Source organism: Hippocampus zosterae, chromosome 14, assembly GCF_025434085.1.
Source record: "Hippocampus zosterae strain Florida chromosome 14, ASM2543408v3, whole genome shotgun sequence".
Taxonomy (NCBI): Eukaryota; Metazoa; Chordata; class Actinopteri; order Syngnathiformes; family Syngnathidae; genus Hippocampus; species Hippocampus zosterae.
This window is the reverse complement of record NC_067464.1, coordinates 18798174-18823121: the sequence shown is the minus strand read 5'-3', so window position 1 is coordinate 18823121 and position 24948 is coordinate 18798174. Positions and strand designations below refer to the sequence as shown.

At 44.5% G+C, this 24948-nt stretch overlaps 2 protein-coding genes across 5 annotated transcripts; both read right to left on the bottom strand.

Moving 5' to 3' along the window:
• Positions 1-63: 63 nt before the first annotated feature.
• On the bottom strand, positions 64-8944 carry LOC127614431 (matrilin-3-like). 3 transcript variants are annotated; one of them, XM_052085745.1, is made up of 10 exons: positions 7239-8944; positions 6527-6670; positions 5422-6114; positions 3865-3984; positions 3648-3767; positions 3295-3414; positions 2201-2326; positions 1960-2079; positions 988-1087; positions 64-828 (listed from the first exon to the last, which is right to left on the bottom strand). In XM_052085745.1, exons 1-10 carry the CDS (start codon positions 7552-7554, stop codon positions 774-776), a joined length of 1914 nt encoding a protein of 637 aa, XP_051941705.1. In that variant the 5' UTR covers positions 7555-8944; the 3' UTR covers positions 64-773. The 3 variants fall into 3 exon arrangements, with proteins under 3 accessions (XP_051941705.1, XP_051941706.1, XP_051941707.1); XM_052085746.1 differs by having other exon boundaries at positions 5536-6114; positions 7239-8939; XM_052085747.1 differs by lacking the exon at positions 6527-6670 and having other exon boundaries at positions 7239-8710.
• Positions 8945-10775: 1831 nt separating this feature from the next.
• Positions 10776-14876, bottom strand: odc1 (ornithine decarboxylase 1). 2 transcript variants are annotated; one of them, XM_052085794.1, is made up of 11 exons: positions 14715-14876; positions 13803-13938; positions 13558-13685; positions 13293-13466; positions 13041-13213; positions 12731-12947; positions 12342-12425; positions 12097-12268; positions 11902-12005; positions 11606-11820; positions 10776-11523 (listed from the first exon to the last, which is right to left on the bottom strand). In XM_052085794.1, the coding sequence occupies exons 3-11, from the start codon at positions 13648-13650 to the stop codon at positions 11388-11390; spliced, it is 1368 nt and encodes a 455-aa protein (XP_051941754.1). In that variant the 5' UTR covers positions 13651-13685; positions 13803-13938; positions 14715-14876; the 3' UTR covers positions 10776-11387. The 2 variants fall into 2 exon arrangements, with proteins under 2 accessions (XP_051941754.1, XP_051941753.1); XM_052085793.1 differs by having other exon boundaries at positions 11902-12017; positions 12106-12268.
• Between the last annotated feature and the right edge of the window lie 10072 nt (positions 14877-24948).

Here is a 24948-nt window from a genome sequence, read left to right as displayed (position 1 = left end):
CTCACTGAATGAATTGCTCTGAAATGTATGCTGGATTGATGTCAAAGATGCACAACAAATCCGTTTAATAAATGATTTCAGAATATTTATTCAGCAAGCACCAATAACATGTCCATTATAAAAGAAACAGGAATTAAAATATTTCTTATATAAGGCATCAGTTTGCACAGAATCATTACAAAATGCTGTCATGTTCACAACCAAACCATTGGATGTGAGAGAAGCAGAAAATACAGTACTTACAAGTGAGCACACTTTGAATAGGTCACATGGACAATTGAACAGATCTGATTTTCAATTGACCTTTGTCTGTTGTGTTTTACAACAACACCGACCATAAATAAAACAAAAGTCTTGACTGAAATTAATGAAAAAGTTCCAAACTGATACAAGTGCACCATTAAAGTTTTATGTAACTGAGCCACAGGTAGGCCAACTGCATCCGACTTTACTATGATCTTTTCTCTGCATAGTATTGCTGTAATCCACTGGATGAGATCATCTTGTTGCTAAAAGGATAACAGTTTGATGTTCATTGATGCGGACCTCTGAGAAAATACATGCATAGAAAGCAATGAATACAGTACTATGAATGAATGATTACATACATACACATGTTTGGAATGAAAATATAGGGGTTTTAATATAAAACCAAAGTGCTATTAGTGTCCGACATATTTTTTTTTTCAATTTCTGAAAATAATTCCATGGGAAAGTTCCAATATGATAAAATATACAAATTCTGTGCTGGTCTTGTGACATCATCACTGTCCCTAATACTGCTGCTGGTCTTCAATCTGGTTCACTCGGTCTGAAAGGTCATTGAGTGGATTCACAGTTAAGAAGGTAGTACCAAGAAAAACTGTACAGGAAAAGTGCTCCTGTTTGATCAGTGCAGATCATTGTTAAAACTAAGTGATGACTTAATCAAATTCAAAGTTTGGATTTAGAATGCAGCTGGAATCATATGAAGGGGAAAGGATATGTCTTCTGCTCAAGTCTTGAATGGTTGACTGCATTTTTTTCTGGAACAGTATCTGAGCTTCACACTTGCAGGCATCTTGCGTTATTTCTCTTCTCGTTTCCTCTGTAAGAAGAAGAAAAATATGAGCGGTCAAAGCTGTGTTGTCTTGCAATACCTTTTTGCAGCTGCGTGAGACAGACCCCATATGACACAGCCCAGTTCCTTTTAAGACCGTGCAAACGATATGGAGCACACAAATCAAGAGTTATCAACAATTGTTCCATGTGTTAAAAATCATATTGATTGAATTGGTAAAGCACAATCATAAACCGCCATCCATTAGATTAGGAAATGTGTTTGAAAACACGTCCATTTTGCACACCAAGAGCTACGCCGCGGTCAAGTGTGAATGGCTACTATGTTAATAACAACCATTTAAGATCATTAAAGACCCAGTTCATCACATATGTTAAAAAAAAGAACATTTCATTCAATGATAAACTTGAACCAAGCTTCCTTTATGAGGTCACCCCACAAAAGGTTCTCGTGACCATTTATGGAGCAGTGATAAATCGTCCATAAATGACCGTTAATGGTATGCTTGACGTTGGATATTGAAGTCATGGCTTCAGGCAACTGTACGTTTCTTCATGACTGTAGAATGCAAAAAAAGACAAACACTGTCAAATTGTCCAATATTAAACCCCTGATCCGGGTCTTAAAAACAGAAGCATAATATTCGAAACAGCTCTAAATATGATGCATTGCCATTCTACATCACTGCAAAGTACAAAAAGTCAGAAACATCGTGTCAAAATGATATTATTTGATTGTGTCAGGCAGGCTCATTGCATTTGTCATGGCATTTTTTGATACACCACTTGTGCATGTTTAGCAAATTCTGTGCTTGGTAAATATGTAGCAAAATTTAACAAGATATCGATATCAGTGCAAGTTTTGTATGTACTGCATGTTAAAAAAGAAAACATTCTTACGTGAGCACGTTCTCTTATCTGCATTCAAAATATATCCCACACGACACTTGCAAATGTACGAATCTCCGCTGTTGACACAAGTATGCTGGCAGTTGTGTCCAAGAGCACAAGCATCCGCGCCTGGAATGAGATGCTCCAACATTTAAAGGAACTCAACCGCTCAGTTGAGTAAACCATATGAAGTGTAAAAATCCTCATTTTATGAGTGGAAAAAAAAAAGTGACGGTGTTCAGTTTCTTACGTGAGCATGTTTTCTGATCCACATTCAGTATGTACCCGACTTGACATCTGCAGTAGTAGGAATTTCCATTGTTGACGCAGATTTGCTGACAGTCATTACCTCTGGCACATGCATCAGTGACTAAACCTGCAACATAAACGTGCACCTCGGTGACAGTTTTCGGGTAAACTAAGGGATACAAATAAGCACTTTGCGCAGGATTTACAAATGGCTGATTGTCAATTTTATTTGTGCTTTCTAACCCATATTGCATTGGGGAATATTCATTCATTTTAAAACTGGGAAAAAAAAGTTGAACAGAACAGATATACTGTATTGCAACAGCGAAATAGACAGTTTGCCATTGGATTTAAAATCAGTGATTAGCGCATCGACCTCAGAGTGCAGAGGTCAGTGGGTTCTCCGGCCTCAATGTGTGGAGTTTGCATGTTCTCCCAGGGCCTGCGTGGGTTTTCTCCGGGTACTCCGGTTTCGTCCCACATTTAAAAAACATGCATGGCAGGCTAATTGAACACTCTAAATCACATGTGTCAAACTCAAGACCCTGGGGACAGATCTGGGCCGCCAGGCCATTTTCTGTGGCCCGTGAAAGAAAATCATGTGTGTCAACTTGCTAAAATCTGTACCGAAATGTCTAATTGTCATATGCAATAAATAACATTGAGATTTAGCAATAAATTTGTTGCCTGGTTTACACTCACTTGAACAATAATTGAACAAACAACAGTATTATAATTGACTTTACTGATTTAAAAACTAGTAATCTATTTGTTGTGTACAAGTAATAATTTTGAGGTTTCACTGTCATATTGGCCCTCCGAGGGAAGACGTAACTCCAAATTGGCCCGTGACTAAAATGAGTTTGACACCCCTGCTCTAAATTGTCCCGAGGTGTGAGTGTGAGCGTGGATGGTTGTTCGCCTTTGTGTGCCCTGCGATTGGCTGCCAACCAGTTCAGGGTGTCCACTGCCTACTGCCCGAAGACTGCTGGGATAGGCTCCAGCACACCCTTGTGAGGATAAGCGGATCGGGAAATGGATGGATGAATGGAGAAAACAAAACAAAACTAATAATGTACTTGAAGGCAACCTTACGTGAGCATGATCTTTTGTCTTGATTCAATGCATATCCTGGATGACATTTACAGATGTAAGAGTCTCCATTGTCAATACAAATATGCTGACATTCATGTCCAGCAGCACACGGATCCGCACCTGGAAAGAGATATTGGGCAAATTCCCCCAACGCCAATGATTTGCATGTCATGATAGAAAACCAATTCGTGTTGCATTTATTTGGGGGTAAGGGTCAGAGATGCCACCCGGTGAGGCCACACGTATTGCACAGACCAGAAACTGCCACTGGCAAGCAGAAAATATGAGACACCATATTTGGGTATAAAGCCCATATAAAATCGAAAGAAAGAAAATGGACTGCAAGTACTTACGTGAGCATGTTTTCTGGTCTGCATTCAGGACGTATCCCATTCCACATTTGCAGACGTAAGAGTCACCACTGTTAACGCAAATATGTTGACAGTCATGTCCCCGGGCGCATGCGTCTTGACCTGAAAAGAGATGGCGTCACATTGTGAGCGGTCACTTGGTTTGAATCAAGACGAAGGCACAGTTTAGCAAAGGCATGAAAAAAAAGAAAAGTCTTACGTGAACATGTCCTCTTGTCTGCATTCAAGACATAGCCAGCCCAACACTGACAGTTGTAAGAGTTACCATTGTTGACACAGATGTGCTGGCAGTTATGCCCGCGAGCACATGCATCCACTCCTGAAAGAAAATATCTGATTTGCTTTAGTCTACTTGATTTCACACTCACGTGTAATTAGTATTTGTTTTCAATTAGTCACTCGTGAGTAATGATTGTTTAGTCATGCAAAATGGTGATGCTTGTATTTTGTCATTTGATCACCATCTTCGCCGTGAATGAAAAGACGTGCAACAGATAGTTCATGTCAAATTTGACACAGGCATTTGACGTATCCCCGCCATTCCCGCATGCCATGCAAAACGATGCATACCCTTCAAGCGAATGCTTTTACCACAAAGGGAGCTGAACGCGTTGCATGAGCAACCAAGTTTGAGCGCTGCTACACTTTGCAATGAGAATTTGGGTCTCTGACATGTTGATCTCTTTTCTTATGAGTACATTAGCCAATTTTAAGTTGATTAAACCGGTCATTTTGACCCCGCACCAACCACCCATTTCACAATTCGTAGCAGCAGTCACACAAGTTTACACTGCTTAGAAGCAGCTGGGCTGGTCGAAGCATCCATTACATTCCATTTAATAAATGTTAAGTTTAGTGAAATGTAAATGCATACTGTAAATATTTTTTTTTATGTTACTGAACAACTCTGTCCACCTGTTTCAGATCTTGATGTTCAGTTGATTATGGATGTTTGGAAAACTGGATCTATGGCACCATGGATCACATTTTTAGACATTAATAAATATTAACAATCAGAAAACACAACAAATATCATCGTAACCTAAACACTTAGATCTAAGCTTAACTCATTCGGTACCAGCCGATTCTGGACCAAGTCTGAAAAGACGTTTAAAAACGTCTTTGGAAGTGAATGAGTTTAATGGTAAAGCTACGTTCTCTCCATTTTTTTTAATGTACTTCATGTTTAAAAGTAAATGTAAGGAATTTGGAACTTCAATTATTTGTGGGATTTGATAAAAAGATTAGTTTTCAAGTAAAACCTTAAGTAAACACAGATTTGGCCTTGCAAGATTAGCCACAAAGGCTGATTAAAAATGCAACAGCCCACTTTTAATTCCTGCACAGCTTAGCACATCAAGGTACATGAGTAGGGCGTACGGCACCCTGCGAAATCGGCAGCTCAGTTTTGCAAAAGCAGCATACACTGTGAAAACTAAAGGCCAGCATCATATTAGGTTTGGACCACTTTAAAGTTCTCGAAATTGCCAGATCAACCAGTGATCTAAGCTTAGTCTTCTTCTTGAGGATGGTTAGTACTTGGGTCATTGTACATACTTAATGCTGACTGCATTTAAGTACAATTCCACGTGTGTCCGTTTTTCTGGAAGACAATCCAAACTGAAACTTGGATTGACCTTGACCTTTTTAAATGAACAAAGAAGAAGACCATTGAGCTTTAAATGGAGGGCTGTACAATATGACACTGCCCATTAATAATCACAGTTGCTTATTAAGAGGGATAAATTTGACGTACCGTGCTTTGTCCTATTGTCATTTTCATATTTTATCCCATAACCGTCTTGCCTGCCAGTTTGTGCTATTTGCAAACCACTTAATGGAATCTCCACACTCTCGAGATCATCCTTACCACATAAGGTTTCCCTAAATTTGCCAGTGAGCTTCTCTATGACACCATACGTCTCCACGTAGAAGACATGGTCTTCTAGAGGCTGGCTGGCCATGAGGCGGAGGGACATCAGATCTGCTCTGTCTACTCCCACCGCATAGATTTCGATGCCAGATGCCCGAGCTGCTGCTGATACCTCTTCTACCTGGTCCTGGGGTCTCCCATCAGTCACTATGATGGCTACTTTGGCAATGTTCATGGAGCTGCGGCGAGCCCCTGCCTCTGCAATAAAAGCTTTCTCCATTGCGGCTTTAATGGCTACGCCCGTCATGGTGCCGGAAGAGAGAGGCTCAACACGGGCCAATGCGTGCTTTAAAGCTTGCTTGTCAAAATAGGTGTTCAAATAAAACTCAATCTTCACTGTGCTTGCATAATTGACAAGGCCCACTCGGGTGGCATCTGAGCCGATCTCCAGGGTGTCCACCATGTTTATCAGGAACTCCTTGGCCTTTTCAAACTCAGCAGGACGTACGCTGCGGGAGCTGTCGACAATGAAAACCAAATCTATTGGACGATTCTTGCAGTTTGTTGATGAGGTTACTGGAAAAAAAAGAAGAAAGACATGTTGAAAACGTGTCAGAAATAAGAAATAGTTATCAAACCTGGGCACAGAGCAACACCACCTCTAATGCAGTGGCAGTTCCGAAGTAGAGCAAGTGGGCACAAGGCCTCACCTGATATAGATGACAAGCACATTTTATGTTACTGGCATATGCTATTTTTCATTTCGGTTATATGTGAATGGTGCTGTCAATATTTTATAAAAATGCTGCTCTATCAAGATAGCAAATGTGTGTTACATTGGTGGTGACAGAAGCCTTCAAAGCCAAAACATTCTTTTTTGCAAAGATACCCATTATTTCTCAAAAGAAAGCTTCAGAAGTCAATGCACAATAGGACAAACAATCTAACAGCAACTACAAGTCTGTCTTTTACCGGTGTGTTTCAGTACCTGTGGTAATTCTGGTGGATACAGGAGAATTGGGATGTTGAGCAAACAGCTGAGAAGCATGCTTTGCTGCTTTGTGTTGCAGCTGTGAAAGCGGCTGGTGATGTGAGGGCTGAGAGCGATAAAACCTGGAATTAGTGCCACCAGCTTTTCAAAGAGGGAAAAGGATATAGAGGAAGGAGTGTTAGAGCAGCGGCAGCTCTGGTTTAACTCAAGCAATGAAAAGAGAAGAGTGCAGTCAACTTTTTTGTGAGCATTATAAAACACTGCATAATGTATATACAGTATAGTACATCACAAAAAGGAGGAAGAGAAAAGCTATTTATGTCATTGTTGTTGTGTTTAGAAAGTGCTCTGCAGCTGCTGCCGAAATTGTCTTCATTCATCTATAACAGATGAATCAAATATTTGATTAGATATTTGACGGATAAGATACCTTCTCTCCAGGAAAAAAAAAATCAGAGGCGAATATTCCTATCATGTGCAACCTTAACTGATAGACAACTAACTGTTAAAATATGTAGTACAAGATCACTGGCGAAAAAATAAAATTCATGTGAAGCAGCACATTGTTAGACAGAAAAAAAATGTGTACTGGAGGCTACTTGGTGCCAAATTGTACAACGGAAAAACAAATCTATCGGTATCATTAAAAGCAATGCTGGTGCAACACGCAAGCAGCAACTATAGAAAACATTGAAAAATTAAAACATACTTGCTGAGATGAGGTTCCGTCCTCCCTGTGGTAAGTACATGTGGCGTGCATCCTGCTGCGGCAAACTCAGAATGCTCTGGTCTGTCTTCCGAACCTCTGGGGAAATTTCAGAGCTTCGTGCTTCATCAGAGGCTTGTTCAGTTGATCTGACGTCCTCAACGCTGGCATGGGCCCTTGGGGACACCTGTGGTGATACCTTTGGGAGGGAATGACTGGCTAAACGGCTCTGCTGGCGGTGTGGCCCTAACTGTGATCCCAGACTTGCCGGGATCAGAATGCCAACGATGCAGGCCAATCCCCAAACTAATGACATCATGTTGCCGACTGCTTAACCTTCACTCTCCAACTAAAGTTGATTGTAGCCTTTTTATATGATATTGTCCATGGGGCGTGGACGATGTGAGGCCCAATCCAGGATGAGGAGGAGGAAGGGCATGCACCAACTGCTGGAGGTGCAAAATTTAGTCAGCTCACAGAATTCAAGGAAGACAAGTCGTCTTCCTTGAATTCGTCCCTTATAACTATACGGAAAGATACATGCAAGTGAGGAGGATTGTTATTGTCCCTAAATTTTAAATTAGGATTCCAGGATTAGCATAGCACAGTGTCTCAAGAGTCATTAAAGAAATAAAATGATGAATTAATCAACATAATGTGAATCTGAGTAAGACATATTGATATTCCACCCCCTTTTTTTAATAGAAAACAATGAAAAAGTGCCTCTGTTTGCAAGAATAAAAGTTTGCACAAGTGGTACTCTCAGAATGTCAAAAAAACCAAGTCAATTTATCACTCTGGGAATGTTAAATATGAATTAATCTTGAAATTGTGAACATACTGTATTTAAAATCAATAATGGGATGATTTAATGTCAAAATGGTTGTTGATCATTTAAATGCCAAAGCACTCAAGTTACCGGTACGAGTATCTCAACATTGAAATGTGTACATATAATAAAAGTAATTCATTTGAAAAGAACCCAAATGGGCCCTGCATGGAATCGAGGGGACAGATGTCATCGTGTTGTATTTTGTAACACATCTGCTCTAAGCGGGAAAAAAACTCACGCGTTGAGGTACGTATTATTTGATGTTCGCTGAAACCTTATTTTTGTAAAAGTACTGTATGGTTTTCATTCCTGTAGTTTAAGATGGTTCCATGCTGAACTCTACTGGACACTTAAGGTAATAAAAAATATTTTTAATGGGAAGGTCGGGGATGAGATTTTTCCAGAAGCGGAAGAGTGTAAGTACAGTACCAGTGGCGTGCGGTGAGGTTCATGGTTGGTGAGGCACCGACTCCTTTAGTGTCAGATTTACAAATGTATCAACCAAAAACAGTAGCTTATTCAATTGGCTACTGGTTATTTCATATCCAAAATTTGACCCCATGGGTAAAAATACAACATTCTATTGTATTTTTCTTAGCCTAATTTATTTTGTTATAAGATTTTGACAGGCTCTGCAGTTTGGTGTCATCAAAATGTTGTGAACTCTCATTAAATTTTGTACAGTCGACCAAACCGAGGAAAGCTAGCTCACAAAATGATCAAACCTAGCTTTCATCTGAACACTGATGTTGACCATAATCTTGTCGAACATTTGTTTTCTCTCATCTCTGACCGACTGATTTCTTCCACTGTTGTTTCGGCCAAGTGTGCTGCATTTCTGCTCAAATCGCTCATACAGTGTGTTAAAGTCCAGTCTCATGCGTTCAACAACTCCGATGGTGTCGTGGGTTCACGCACAACAATATCCAATGTCCATGACTTTGTTTTGCAGCACTCTAAAAAGTGCATCAGTTTCACTGAAAATGCCCTCACAAAAAAGCATGTCGATGCTTCTGACAGCCATCGATCATATCCAGTGACCATCATTTGAGTATCATTGTCCCAGCGATCGGGATCATAGGTTTGCGCTACTAGTTTTTTAACACAGCTGTTTTCTCCAACACTTCCAAGACATACGCAGCTACAGCAGGGGCTCGCCTATCATCACTTACATCATCAAATCCTAAAAATGCTTCCACCACCACAGTCCACTTCACTTTTGGCAACATAGCGCAAAATAACAGATCTGTGCTTTGTTTGTGATATCCGTAGTCTCGTCCAACTCTATGGAAACAAATGGGGCAGCATTGATCTCCCTTTCTAGATCATTTATTATCACATCACTAACCGTTACTTTGGGTTTTGTTTTGAGATCATGTATGGACACTTGGGAACCATTATTAAGTCCCCACTATGTTATTAGCAGTTTATGCACGTATCTTTTACTAGTTGTGAATGATTCTGACCAATTATTCCATTTCAAAAAGAACAATTCATCAAAACAGAAGCATCTTTCAAACTGTATCCTTAGGAACCCAATTTCAATGTCAGTAGTTTTTGGAAAGAAGCATATAGCATATTCAAAGATTGTCATCTGGAAGGAAAGTAACTAAGTCAAGTCAACAGTATTTATAGAGCACTTTCAAACAGCCATCGCTGCATACAAAGTGCTGTACATGGAGCAATTGAACATGCACAATAAACAGTAAGACAAATCAGAAATAAAGGCAGTAGAAAGCACCAAACTGTAAAACCAAGAACAAAACTAAGTCATGAAGAGTCGAATGCCAAAGAATACAAGTGAGTTTTGAGGAGGGTTTTGAAGATGGGCAGCGAGGAGGTTTGCCGAGGAGAGACTTGGTGGTGAAATGAGGTGGTGCAGAAGTGTATATAGAGAAAGAGGTTAGCTAAGAAGTGGGACACTGAGAGGACTGAAGAGTGTAGACAGGAGTACTGTACAGGGAGTTGCACGGTGAAAGTAGAGGTGGCGAAGGCCAAACTAGAGGCCTATGATGATTTGTATGCTTGGCTGGACAGCAAGAGGGACTGATCTATACAGGTTGGCAAGACAGAGAGACAGATGGTAAGGGCATGCAGCAGGTTGGGGTGATAGAGGATAGAGATGGAAATGTATTGACAGGTGCCAGTAGTGTGATGGGAAGATGGAAAGAGTACTTTGATGAATGAGGAAAATGAGAAAGAACAGAGGAGAAGATGTGACTGTTGCGTACCAGAAAGTAGGTTTAAGTACTTGGGATCAACTGTCCAGAGCAATGGAGTGTGGAAAAGAGGTGAAGGAGCGTGTACAGGCAGGCTGGAACGGCTGGAGAAAAGTGTCAGGTGTAATGTGCTCATAACTTGTTAGTTGCTGATGGAGTAGTTCTACACTCGCCCGACTTGTGTGCACGCAGCGATGGTGTGAATGGTTGTTTGTATATGTGACGTGCGACTGACTGGCGATCAGTTCAGGGCGTAGTTCGCCAGAAGTCAGCTGGGATGGGCTCCAGCTACTCCCCGCAACCCTGTCTAGGATAATCAGTGTATCAAGTGGGTTATTAGCATGGAACAGGCTTCTGCCTTCTTGGTTGGAACATTAGTCCCTCCTAGACCCACGAGATGGCGCTATTAAACCATTGTGCAAATGCCTGACTAGTTATAATCAAGCATAGCCTTCAAGTGGTCAAAGGTTGAACAACATTTTGAAATCATTCAGTTCTGCACCACTTTATTTTGGGGGGAAAAATTACAAAACCTGCAAACGTTTCCATAGGAAAGAATCCCATCTCTTTCACAACGCTCACGTTCTGCGTTTGAGGATACAACCACAAAATTAAGTTAAATAAGAAAGAGGCAGTCATGTCTTGAGGCCAGGTGGATAAATTGCTATCAAGATTTGTTTTTAACAGGGTACCACCTACAGCATAACATGATCTAAACAATATAGGAATGAAAAACAGCTGCAGCATGGAGTTTGATGGAAACACAGTGAGTAAGTGATGACTATTTAGCTTTCGGAATGACTGATTACTTAATGACTAGCCAGGCAATACAAAATTCCTTGTATATGTGGTCAAATAAAAGGGTTCCATGAAATGGAGACAATTGAAAACAAACAAAAACTATAGCAGCCTTTCTTGAATGGTACCATCGAGTCACCACAGCTAACTGAAAATTATTAGCTTCTAAATACAGAAATGCAAAATACCTGTTTCCTTTTCCAAGTACAGTAACTGGCCAAGATTTTTCACAAACATAAAAAAAGCTGCATCTGTAATGAAAGGCGAATGATGTGTTTTTATTGTTGCGAATGATGGTGCCCTTTAAACCACATGGGCCTGGGGAGACTTAGAGGGAATCTCCAAGTTCTTCTCTCTTCCGCAGCAGGCTGGAACATCCAGCGTGCAGGACTCTGCGGGGACCGGCAGTCCCTGGGCGTAGATCTGCTGCACATGTTGCCTAAAAGCAAAAGTGACCAAAAATTAATTTAACATCTGCATTAGCAAGCCTGCAACAAAATGCTTGTATGACTTTTACCAACCAGGCTGGCCGTGAAATGACGTAGTGAATATCGGGCTTCTGGAATCCATTGAACGTCGAAGAGGCAGCCACAGTGTAGGCACCCATGTTCTCGAAGAGCAGCCAGTCACCCACATGCATGTCCGGCAGGTTACACTGTTCCACTATACGATCAAGGCCATCGCATGTTGGGCCCCAGATACTGCAGCGATACATGGCCTCATCTGGCTTGGGCTTCTATGGAAGCAGAGCAGACTAACAGTTTAAAAAAACATGAACACATCTTGTTGTTTGTAGTCCTGTTTGTTTTCATCTTACCTTGTGTAAAGTTGGCAGACAATGTGCGTGGTCATACAGAATACAATTGAAGGACCCATACACTCCATCATTCACATAATACATTAGGCTCCTGTCAATGACCCCTTCATCTTCCTCTGTGATGGATTGGGGGGGAAAAGACAGACACCCTTAATTTCAGAGTCACAAATAGCATTACATTTATAAAAACTAAACTGCCCTTACCGTCAGAGGCCGAATCGTCATCTATAAGGACCTTTTTGGCGATAATATTAACAACCAGAGTGTAAGCAGAGGCCACATAAAATCTACCAGGTTCGGCAATGATTCTCACACCACTGTCAACAGGGAAATATTTATCCAAGGCTGGGTTGATTACTGCAGTGATCTACATAGAGGTAAATTGAGAAAATATTAAAATCAGGCTCTGAATACAAACTTGTACAAAGTAAAAAACATACCTCTTCAAATTTGATGTCTGCATCTTCTGAACCAGGGAAACCCCCTCCGATGTCCAAAAGGTTCATGCAGAAGCCTAGAACAAGCTAATAAGAAGTCGAACAAAACACTTCAATGGGCACAATGAATTGAATCAACAAAACCACATGAAGACTTAACACTTCTGGCTTTTGAAAAGCTCATGTTTCAAAACATTAGAGAGGTATTTAACTTTGTTTGTACCAGGTAAACTTGCACTGCAACTGAAAGGCCCTTCCCACATGGCAAAATAAAGGCAAGGTTTGACATCTGCCAATATGAGCCAAGCACTTTTCCTTCAACTTCCACAACGGCACTTTTATCTCATTTCTGCGGGTATATGTAGTGAATGCATTCCAGATTTTTCACTCACCCCCATATCAAAGACACAGCGGGCATCTGCAATAGCCTGCTTGAAGGCCGCCGAGTCAGTGCAGCCACTGCCAACATGGAAGCTGACGCCGATCACATCCAGCCCCAATTCCTTGGCCTTCTCCAGAAGGCCTCGACAAGCTTTAAGTTGGGCTCCAAATTTGATGCTCAGACGGCAAACGGCCTTTGAGTCATCTGTGGCAATACGCAGCACCAGCCTGGAAAAACAAAGCATAAGGAATTCAGAAAGGACCGGTAGAGCAAATTGCGCAAATGCTTTTATAGTGCGACCGGTTTACGAAAAGCCATACTTAGCATTGTTATGACAGCGAGCCACTTTCATTAGCTCCATTTCACTGTCAAAGGTCATCATCTGAACCCCGTGGGTAGAAGCATACTTTATCTGAGAAACCTGCTTGCATGGGTTGGCATATATGATTCTGCTTGGATCCACTCCCAGAGACTGAACAAGCTGGATCTCAGTCTGGAGGGGAAACGCGTAAGCGCAGCCATTAGCTTTCAATTGCGCTCATAAGACCTGGACACATGTTTCAAATAGTCACCTTGCTTGCACAGTCAAAACCAGTTCCCAATGAGGCCAGTGTCATCAAAACAGCCTGGCTGTCGTTGCACTTGACTGCATAGAAAGGAGAGACACGAGGAAGGGCCCTTGCCCAGCGCAAGTGCTTCTTCAAAACGTCCCCCAGGTCACACACATAGAAGGCATCCCTGTCATCCTGCAAAAAGGAGTACAATGGTTTGACAGAACAGATCATCATAACAGAAGCATAGCAAAATTGGGTAAATATTGCCACGCCAGGATCTTACCGTCATGGATGACTCATTAATCTTCTGCTCTACAATATCCTTGGCAGAAAAGCCCTCCTCAAGGAAAGAGAAATCAAACTCGGCAGTATTCATGGTCACAATAAGTTCTTTAAATGGTCACTCAAAACCTACAAGAGAGGGTTGCAAAAATAGATAGTCAATGTTGAGTACCGTGCTGTAAACCCACCAAAAAACGACAAAAGAAACATACAAGGGACAAAGGCAACAGCCAGTGTGGTACTTACGAGATGGAATTTTTATGTCAGTTGCTCAGGTGCAGGAGATCCAAGGTGGCTCACCAGTGAAGTTAAACCCCTTTAAATAAGCCTCAAGGCCAGGGCCTGTTGAGCAGACAGTGTGTGTTCTCCTGGAGTGATGATTCTAATAAGTGAAGCAAAAACATTACAAATGGCGCACAATTTTCTTGTAGGGAAAAACAACTTGTTTTAGTAAATTTAGAGTTTTCAATACACTGTCTGAGTATGTTATACAAAATATTCATCCTAATAAGGCTAACGAATACTTAAATTGCGCAAGGTCGCATTAAAAAATTATATTACGTCAGTAGAATTTGACACCAAATGACAAATAAATAAAGACATACAGAGAAAGAGCCCCTGAAAAGAAAGCCCCGCCCAGGAACGATTCCCTCCAATCCCCAAGAAGAGAATCCATCGTCTTTTATGAACGACATCAAAACCAACAAATGGAAAGTGAACGAATTACATAAACGTCAGTTTGCCGGTTCCGCTTTGCGTGCCAGGAGGCTACTATCGACTGAACACGCGAGTTGATCTTAGGCGTGACTCGTGTAGCACGTTTTATGAAATGTATATAAAAAATTTTTAAGAGAAGCCATTCTCATCAGTTAACGCCAGGCGGCTAATTCGCAATGTGCGTACACAAAACGACTAACTAGTTACATGAAACCACGAACTTAAAACTTAGATTGCGTAGTAATTATTACTAAGTTCCAAACCGTTTTATAACCAAAGTGGTTGTCAACTGTAAACACAACGCAAGGCCCCCCACCACCACTTCAACACGAGGGCTATTGAGGCCATTCTCACGAGTTCGGCTAGCAATGATTTCTCTATAACACAAGGCCCGGAAAAAAAGAAAAAAACACGCATACACAAACAAACTGGATGACTTACCTTAAAAAGCATTTACAAAGAGAGTTTGTCCATTAGACACAAGCGCTGGGGTGTAAAAACAGTTTTCTTTCATACAATTGAGCCGTAGCGAGCGTGCAAGCCCGACTTAGCTCCAACTGAAGTGGAAGCAGCGGATGTCCCGTCTTGAATATATAAGGAGCTCGTTGCTACGGCAACGGAGCCAGCTGAAACCGGCCTATCATATACGTAAGAACCGGTTTGGACTTGTCCCTCTCATCAACGTGGTGGGAGAAGAAGACAAGAGAAACACCGTTAGCAATCAGTTTAAGAATTAACCCTTTTTTTCTTGTAGCAGACTGTGCCTCTGACTAAATCGTGTTTTGGTCTGACTTTCTCAAAATTTGCGTGTTATCACTTTCTTCCCTGGACAGTAAAATTCATTTAGTATGTTTTTCTTCTTTTTAACATTAGGCACACCAGCACAACATCATTGGATGCAAAGCGCAAGAGCAAAGCATACAGTGTAACCCCTCCCCCCGCGAATCCACAGTGCCTCCTATTTGTAGAATAACTCTCAGTGTACTAATTTTATATGTATATTATTTTGGTTTTAATGTGCACGAGTGAAGGAAAATGCAGGGGTTTGACTTTACCTCATTTGTTTGGTACACTTCCTCTCGAACATAACATAATAACGCCATTACAGTTTCAGCTCAAATCTAACACCGTTGTAAAGGTTTCATTTTTGATAGGACATGAAATAGCCCTCATCTGAGACATGGGGCAAGGATGACACCCAAATGCACTGTAAATTTAGTTTTGAGAGGAAATTGACCAGATATCCCATTGATCACATATAATAATTTCATTATCATACTGATGGTTATTCTAAGTACAGTATTATGTAATTTAGAGGGAATCATTTCGCAACAATTGGACTTAAATCATTAGAAAACTCTTTGAGCTGATGATCCAGCATTCCGACATGACTGCAATTATGGTTAAATGTAAGACAATTTGCTCTTTGTGTGTTAATCCGGGTGATTCGATGATTTACTGGCACACTGGAGCCTGCTGCTAGCTCTGATTGACAGCGGGGTTTCAAGCACTCATTCTCATGTAACTGTAACGGTTCTTGACCAGTGTGATGAGATTAAGAGAGGTCACACAATGACTCAGATAGCAAGCTGTCAATCGTGTGCACCTGGCACATGACAACCACAGTCTGTGCTCCAACCCATGCATCCATCCATCCATTATCTGATCTGCTTATCCTCAAAGGGTCGTGACGTGCTGGAGCCTATGTCAGCTGTCTTCGGGCAGTAAGGGGGTAAACGCTTAACTGTCTGCCAGCTAATCGCAAGGTACACAGAGACCAAAGGTGTCAAAACCATTTTCTTCCCGGGCCACATTTTAGTTACCATTTCCCTTGGAGGGCCATTATGACTGAAATCATAGAAAGAAGTCAAGAATTACACTTTATTCAACTTTTTTTTTAAGATATTGCAATGAATTGTTTGGCAACAAGAAAATGCTTAGAATATATCTCTTATTTATTACTGTACATCTGAGAATTTTGGTACATATTTTAGCGAGCAACATGGAAGTTGCCATGTTTGATTTGCTTTCGCGGGCCACATAAAATGGTGGGCCAGATCTGGCCCCTGGGCCTTGACTTTGACACATGTGACAAACAACCATTCGCGCTAACAGTCACACCTGGGAACAATTTAGAGTGTTCCATTAACATACCATGCATGTTTGTAGAATGTGGGAGGAAACCACGCACCCGTACAAAAACCACGCTTGCACGGAGAGAACATGCAAACTCCACACAGGAAGGCCGGAGCCCGGAGTCGAACCTTAGACCTATGTACTGTGGGGCAGGTGTGACAACCAGTCATCCACTGTGCCCATAGCAGACATAATTTATTTAAAATCTCAATACAACTCAGGAGTGGATATCAGGTATTGAACATTTGGCAGTAGTCTGACTGAAGCTACCAATATAAAGTTAAAGTGAAATGGAGACATAAACGCAAACAGAGGGGGCCGAATTTAAAAAAAAAGCCTATCAGAGAGGTAAGAAAATGTTTGCCACTGTGTTAATAAAAAAAGAAAAGAAAAGGAGTAAAAAGAGAAAAAAGAAAGCACATTGAAGCCCAGGCAGGAAGTGGGCCCACAATAAGCACTAATTGATTTGCGAGCGCATCTTTGGTATGTTTTGGTCCAAATCACAAGATCACAGCAATTAGATAAATGAGTAAGGCTGGGATGAAATATTTACTCGAGCTGCTCTCTGGATCAGCTCTTCTAATGTCTGTATCTCATCAATGTGAATTTATTAATTTGCTCCTAGGAGTGCTGTGACATGACCTCGCTTTTTGCAAGACCACACAGAAGACAAGCACGACAGTCGTTATGTTTGTCACGATCTGCCCGAAGCGATAATGATCGCTCCGTGCAGAACGAAGAAATAGAGGATTGGATCCCCGGAAAACAGACAACGAAAGAATTTTCTCAAAGCAAAGAGTGTCTTTAATGACAAAAACAGAAAGAGCCCGACAGGGAAAAAACGGAAACACAAAACGCTGGTCAAATAAGGACCAGGGAAGAAATAAGGAAACAACTGAAAACGCTCGCTGAAAAACAAAGTGCGAGGAGCTACTGATTAGGCAATATCTAAGTATTCAATTTAGTGACTAACGCGAATGGCAAGAGTCAAGGCCGCAAGGCAAGAAGGCAACGAGTAATCTACAAATAGAGGAGTTAGCACGAGAGATCAATGGCACGGTGAGGAATTCTCCGGCAGTGGGAGAACTGCCGGAGTCTCATTAATATAGGAGGGTAATCAGCCCGAAATTACGGACAGGTGCGCAGATGGCGGGTGAGAAAACCCGCCACCTGCTGGCGGACACGCGACGTGACAGTACCCCCCCCTCAATGGACGCCTCCCGGCGGACTACCCGGCTTGGATGGATGTGTAGCGTGGAAGTCGCGCAAAAGGGATGGATCAAGGATCCAGGAGCGAGGCACCCACTGCCGCTCCTCAGGCCCGTAGCCCTCCCAGTCGACCAGATACTGGAACCCCTTTCCCCTGCGCCGAGAGTCCAGGATGGCACGAACCGTGTACACCGGGTCACCGTCGACGACCCGCGGAGGGGGCGGCGGCGTGGGAGGAGGAGCCAAGTCACTGGAAGACACGGGTTTGAGTAGGGAGACGTGGAAGACGGGGTGAACCTTCATGGTGGGCGGCAGCCGGAGCCTGACTGCAGACGGACTGATGACGGCCTCGACCTCGAACGGTCCAGTAAATCGGGGTCCCAGTTTCGCAGACGTGCCGGCCAGCCGAAGATCCCTAGTCGCCAGCCACACCTTCTGTCCTACCACGTATGAAGGAGCCGGGCGCCGGCGACGATCCGCGATCCGCTGGTTCCTGGCCGCCGTGCGGGACAACGCAGCCCGGGCCTCCTTCCACACGCGATGGGCCCGCTTGAGGTGGTGCTGCACAGAGGGGACCTCCACCTGCCCCTCCTGGGACGGGAACAGCGGCGGCTGGTACCCGTAGGCGGCCATGAAGGGGGACCTACCAGTGGCAGAAGAGACGAGGGTGTTGTGCGCGTACTCCACCCAGGGTAAGTGGTCGACCCAGGATGAGGGACGGTGAAGGCACACACAGCGGAGGACCGCCCCCAGATCCTGGTTGGCACGCTCGGCTTGTCCATTGGACTGGGGGTGGTACCCCGAGGTCAGACTGGCCGTGGCCCCGAGGGACCGGCAGAACTGCTTCCAGACGCGGGATACGAACTGGGGCCCCCGGTCCGAGACAATGTCCAGTGGAATGCCGTGGAGACGGAAGACGTGTTCGACAAGGAGGTCGGCGGTCTCCAGCGCCGACGGCAACCTGGACAAAGGAACAAAATGAGCCGCCTTGGAGAAGCGGTCCACGATCGTGAGTACGACAGTTCGACCCCGGGAAGGCGGGAGACCCGTGACGAAGTCCAGGGCGATGTGGGACCACGGGCGAGGAGGAATGGGCAACGGCTGGAGCAGTCCCGCCGGCGGCTGATGGGACGACTTGCCGCAGGCGCAGGAGGTGCAGGCCTTGACGAACTCCGTCACGTCGTTGCGGAGCTCCGGCCACCAGAAACGCTGGGCGACGAGTTGCACAGTCCGGTTCACCCCGGGATGACACGCCACCTTGGACCCATGTCCCCACTGCAGAACTTCAGATCGTAAGGGAGGAGGTACGAATAGCCTCCCCGCTGGGCACTCCGTCGGCACCTGAACCCCCTCCAGGGCTGCCTGGATCCGCTGCTCAACCTCCCACTGAACGGCCCCCACGACGCACCGGGCCGGGAGGATGGTCTCCGGGGATCGATCCCTCCCCGCAGGCTCGTGGAGACGGGAGAGGGCGTCGGGCTTGGTGTTCTTAGACCCGGGAGAGTAGGTGAGGATGAAGTCGAACCTGGTAAGGAAGAGGGCCCACCGGGCCTGACGGGCGTTCAGTCTTTTGGCGGAGCGGAGGTAGGCGAGGTTCTTATGATCCGTGTAGACCGTAAAGGGTTCCTTTGCCCCCTCGAGCCAGTGCCGCCACTCCTGCAAGGCGGTCACAACTGCCAACAGTTCACGGTTGCCCACGTCGTAATTGGACTCAGCGGCACTGAGTCGACGGGAGAAGAAGGCGCAGGGGTGCAACTTCTGGTCGACCGGAGAGCGCTGGGACAGCACAGCCCCCACCCCCGAATCCGAGGCGTCCACCTCCACGATAAAGGGGAGATCAGGATCAGGGTGCTGTAGTACGGGGGGACTGGTGAACGCCGCCTTCAGGTTTGCGAACGCCGCATCCGCGGTCGAATCCCACTTAAGTGGGGTTTTGATGGACGTAAGGCGGGTTAAGGGGAGCGCCTTCTGACTATAACCGCGGATAAAGCGTCGGTAGAAGTTGGCGAACCCCAGAAAGCGCTGCAGTTCCTTGCGATTGGACGGAACCGGCCAGTTAGTGACTGCACGCGTCTTAATGGGGTCCGCCCTTAACCTGCCCTGTTCAATAATGAACCCTAGGAAGGAGATGACGGGGACATGGAATTCACACTTTTCTGCCTTGACGAAGAGCCGGTTCTCCAGTAGACGTTGTAGCACCAGCCTAACGTGTTGCTGGTGCTCGTGTAGCGACTGGGAAAAAATTAAAATATCGTCAAGGTAAACGAAACAAAAGATGTTTATCATGTCCCTTAGCACATCATTAATTAGATTTTGAAAAACGGCAGGGGCGTTGGTGAGCCCAAAAGGCATAACCAGGTATTCAAAATGACCCAGAGGGGTCTTAAAAGCCGTCTTCCACTCGTCACCCTCCCGGATGCGAATCAAGTGGTAAGCGCTGCGCAAGTCTAATTTGGAGAAAATGGTGGCTGACTGCAATGGGGCGAAGGCGGAGTCCAGCAAGGGTAGCGGGTATCTATTCTTAATTGTTATCTCGTTTAATCCCCGATAGTCTACGCAGGGTCGCAGGGTCTTGTCTTTCTTCCCTACGAAGAAAAAACCCGCCCCTAACGGTGAACGCGATGGTCTAATAAGACCTGCGGCGAGCGAGCTGTTGATGTACTCCGTCAATGCCTCGCGCTCGGGTTGGGACACCTGATACAGCCGCGAGGTCGGCAACGGAGCGCCCGCCTGCAGGTCTATAGCACAATCGTAGGGGCGGTGTGGGGGCAAAGAGTGGGCACGATCCTCGCTGAACACCTCCTTTAGATCCCGATAGCAATCCGGCACTCCGTCAAGGCAGATCTCCTCGGGGGGCGTGACACGTTCATGCTTCCCGACGGCCGATTGAAGACAGTGCTGGTAACAATATGGGCTCCAGCTGTTTATCGCTGGGCGCGCCCAGGAAATCACGGGATTGTGTGTCTTCAGCCAGGGTAACCCGAGAACGATCGGGGCATTGCGAGACGGCATTAGGTAAAAACGGCGATGTTCGACATGGTTGCCGGACAGTAGAAGTTTCAACGGCTCCGTCCTATGCGTAACTACCGCCAGGAGGCGCCCATCAAGATCACAAACCCGCTTCCTATCTATCAACCTCTCCACGGAACAACCCAGCTCGGATGCGAGATCGGTGTCCATTATACAGTCATCAGCCCCCGAGTCAACCAGAGCCCGAACCCGCCACGACCGGGACCCCGTTAATATCTCCCCCTCGAGTTCGAGTCTGTTGGGGTGTCCGGGCCGCGAGTCGACTCGCCTAGACTCGAAGGGGGGCGCGCGCGGTCGTGACTCACAGTACTCCTGGTGGGCAGGGGGTGACGACCCCGGATGGCTGGTTGCGGCGTGAGGAGATGGTGGAACGCCGTCAGTCGTCGCTCGGTCGCTGAAACGACGCTTTCTTTCCTCCGCACCAGCGTCCCTGCCTCCCAGCTGCACCTGTTCCTCCGTGGGTGTTCGTCGAAACTGGGACCGATCACCTCCACGCTCCCGGCTTCGCTCCCTCAGGCGATTGTCCATGAGGAGGGAGAGGTCGATTAATTCCTCCAGGTTGGTGCTGTGGTCGCGGGTCGCCAGCTCGTCCTTGAGTTGAGGGTTTAGCCCGCGGCGAAACAGGCCACACAGCGCCCGATCATCGTATCCACTCTGGGCGGCCAGGATCCGGAACTCGATGGAGTAATCCGCTACCGATCGCTCTCCCTGGCGGAGGGCGAGTAGCCGGCCCTCTGCCTCTCTGCCTCGCACGGGATGATGGAACACCCGGCGGAACGCAGCCACGAAGTCGGGGAACGAGGTACGGAGATTCGGCTTGGCGTCACTGGTCGCAATCGCCCACGATGCCGCCGGACCTGTTAACAGACTCATGACATAAGCCACCTTGGCGGCGTCATTAGCATAGGCAGAAGGCTGTAGGTCGAATATGAGAGAGCACAGGTGGAGGAAGTGTCCACACTGCCCGTGCTCGCCCCCGTAGCGAGGGGGGTGTGGAAGCGATGGCTCCCTCGTCATAACGGGATATGAGGAGGGCGCTTCGGGAATAATAGAATGAACCCCGGGGGGAGATGGTCTCCGCTCTTCCACCCGGACCAACCGAGGTTCTAAATCATCGGACCGATGAGCCAGCATGGAGACCGCGCCACGGAGTTCCCTAATGGCTTGGCCCTGCTGACTCATCTGTTGCTCTTGTCGGGAAAGAGCGGAAAAAAATTTTTCGATGTCTGCGGGATCCATGGTGGCCGGAGAATTCTGTCACGATCTGCCCGAAGCGATAATGATCGCTCCGTGCAGAACGAAGAAATAGAGGATTGGATCCCCGGAAAACAGACAACGAAAGAATTTTCTCAAAGCAAAGAGTGTCTTTAATGACAAAAACAGAAAGAGCCCGACAGGGAAAAAACGGAAACACAAAACGCTGGTCAAATAAGGACCAGGGAAGAAATAAGGAAACAACTGAAAACGCTCGCTGAAAAACAAAGTGCGAGGAGCTACTGATTAGGCAATATCTAAGTATTCAATTTAGTGACTAACGCGAATGGCAAGAGTCAAGGCCGCAAGGCAAGAAGGCAACGAGTAATCTACAAATAGAGGAGTTAGCACGAGAGATCAATGGCACGGTGAGGAATTCTCCGGCAGTGGGAGAACTGCCGGAGTCTCATTAATATAGGAGGGTAATCAGCCCGAAATTACGGACAGGTGCGCAGATGGCGGGTGAGAAAACCCGCCACCTGCTGGCGGACACGCGACGTGACAATGTTATCAAACGTTGTATTATCAAACCCTGATCACGGACTAAATTGAAAAGCGCTGATGTGTGCTCTCTGAGAAATCAGTAGTGAATCTCCAATATGTATTTTAAAAGCCACAAATGTCTGCATTGTTTTAAGCAAACTAAATGGAGTACACTATACAAATAATGACAGGCATGACTTGGATTCAGTGGACCCAAAATTAACAGCTTGGTTGAACAACAGATTTCCATCAATTTGACATGTCAATTCATTGACTCAAGAGAAAAAAAAATCTACAAAAATACATTTTTAAGCAATCTATTATCATGCCATAATATAAAGTGTCACGACAATTAGGGTCCCCTCCAAAAGAATGAAAACGGCAAGGTCAATTTATTTGTTTTTATTGTATGGGTATCAGATGGAAAGATGAATGTGAGACAAAACTTCAGAATTCCATTTTTTCTTTCATGGTATTTACCGGTACATCTAGATATTTTCAACAACTCAGTACAGACCACCTTTGCACACGATGGATGCAGCAGAATGATTCCTGAAGTCTACTCAAGCCCTTTGTCTGGCAATTGACAGAAAAATGTATTTGAAGCATGCACCAGTTTAGCGAAGTTCACAGCTTGCAATCTTGATCCAGTTTTTGCAAGTAAGTGTTACGACACCAAACATTACATGTTAAATGCAGTTCATTTAACAATGAAATGTACTGTAATACCTTTCCTCACTTGAAAAGTGACTGAAACAGAGGGTGTGCTGTCTTGAGTTGGTTCACACACGTAGACGTAAATAACATAAAATACAAGCTGGATTTCTTAACTTTTATCTGTTATTCATCTTTTCATCTGAAATCCAAATGGCTTTTGCATATAACAAAAGCAAAGGTGTTGACCTTCCCTTCCAATACTTTTGGAAGGGACTTGAACATGATACCTCCCTGAATGGCCTTTTGGCCACATTGCTATGTTCCAAAGAGCTGCTGCCAGCAAAGTCTGATGTTAGTTCTTCATTTATCCGGTTAAATCGGTCAAGGGGTCAGAGGTTAAAAAGTCACAGTTGTTAAGCAGGTAAACCCAAGGAAGTCTTGACCTCAAAGTCCTTAAGTGTTTGATTGGCCCAGACTGCTATTTCAAAGACTGCGCTGGCGATCACTCGTTTGTCTGGCGCTGGACCCAAATTAGCAGATGCTATGTGCGCTTTTCATTTATTTTATTATCATGTTGATTTCAATGCTTAATGTGTATGCAGAGCCTTAAGCAGAATGTTGACACACTGGCAACTTAATCAAATTAAAATTCTGTGGCTACAGCACATCCAGATAGTCAGACTTAAAATAAGCAAGCATGAATGATTGTTGTTTTTGGACATTTCAATTGACACGGCCACTTATTTCCACAAAAATAGATGGTTTGGTTCACTAAAAGGCGGTTGTAAATCATAGCAGCATCGTAAAGCTTTGTTCATTTTCAACTCATGAAACGGGGAACAAAAAGCACCCGTTATGCTTTGAAATGATGGCAGTATATTGTGTGCATGGCGCAATATGAAGTTTTTCTTCCATGTTTACGGGATGCGAGAAACACAGAGAAACAGTGTGTTTGTAGGTTTTTTGTACAATTAAAATGGCACCTCATTTTGGGGACAAATTGTTGGATTATGAGGCGACAAGTTGTGGATACAGAAAGGAGAGGTTTGTGTTGATTTGCACCTGTTGACTACTAATGGATTTGGTGGAACAATATCAGAAAATAGTGCCAAGATGTGTACGCATGTCCGGTGCTGACATTATGATTATTTTTTGTCAGTATTTAATCAGCACAGTGTAGAATAGAAGTCATGTAGACTCATCATTCGGTTGAGTTCCTGTGAATTTGTTCACTTGGCAATGCATTGACAAAAAAAAAGTGATCACATTTTAACAGAGTGTTTTTTTACGCCTTTCTGGGATCGGTGAACACTCAACATCAGCACTTTTTCCTCCTCAGATGATTTTGGAGGAAGAACACACAAATGGATGCACAGACTAACTCCTTCACTCAGAACTGCAGGGGCTGAAAAGAGTAGACATGGGGGAAAAAATACATTTCACCCACAGATGATGATTACAAAGATGACCTGCACAGGAATTTGACTGGATCATTGTCCTCAGTTACCCTAATGGAGGTTAAATAACCTTTAGAGCTCAAGCGTGAAGTAAACTTGGCCAACCATCTTTTGAGTAAAATTTAGGGCTGAAATTATTTCAAGCTTTTTTTTTTTTTAACACAAACACATGGGTTTTTTTAACACAACCCATAGTTAGACCCATATCAGCCCGCTTAACAACGAAAATGCTTTTGTTCGGCAATCTTCACTGAGTGACGTCATTTACAGAATGCCGAGTCGCCAGTCAGCCATTGTAATGCATTGTTGATTTTCCGGTTAACTGATCTTTGCAATTGTTACCGAGTTATTCGGCAAAATGCGCAGATGTTCACATTTGTTGCAACACACTTGTTTGAGTGACCAAAAGAAAAGAATGTAGCATGTGAATGGACTGCAAAATTGGAACG

What these genes read in the sequence shown, in the direction of transcription:
- LOC127614431 (XM_052085745.1), bottom strand. Translation starts at nt 7,554, where the DNA reads ATGATGTCATTAGTTTGGGGATTGGCCTGCATCGTTGGCATTCTGATC. An exon ending in AGACAAGAGGACATGTTCAC is followed by an intron (nt 3,768 to 3,864) that starts GTAAGACTTTTC and finishes ATCTCTTTTCAG; the next exon opens with GTCAAGACGCATGCGCCCGG. An exon ending in ATTCAAGACTTGAGCAGAAG is followed by an intron (nt 829 to 987) that starts ACATATCCTTTC and finishes AACTGTGAATCC; the next exon opens with ACTCAATGACCTTTCAGACC.
- odc1 (XM_052085793.1), bottom strand. Translation starts at nt 13,650, where the DNA reads ATGAATACTGCCGAGTTTGATTTCTCTTTCCTTGAGGAGGGCTTTTCT. An exon ending in GTTTTGACTGTGCAAGCAAG is followed by an intron (nt 13,214 to 13,292) that starts GTGACTATTTGA and finishes TTTCCCCTCCAG; the next exon opens with ACTGAGATCCAGCTTGTTCA. An exon ending in CGCTGTCATAACAATGCTAA is followed by an intron (nt 12,948 to 13,040) that starts GTATGGCTTTTC and finishes TTGTTTTTCCAG; the next exon opens with GCTGGTGCTGCGTATTGCCA.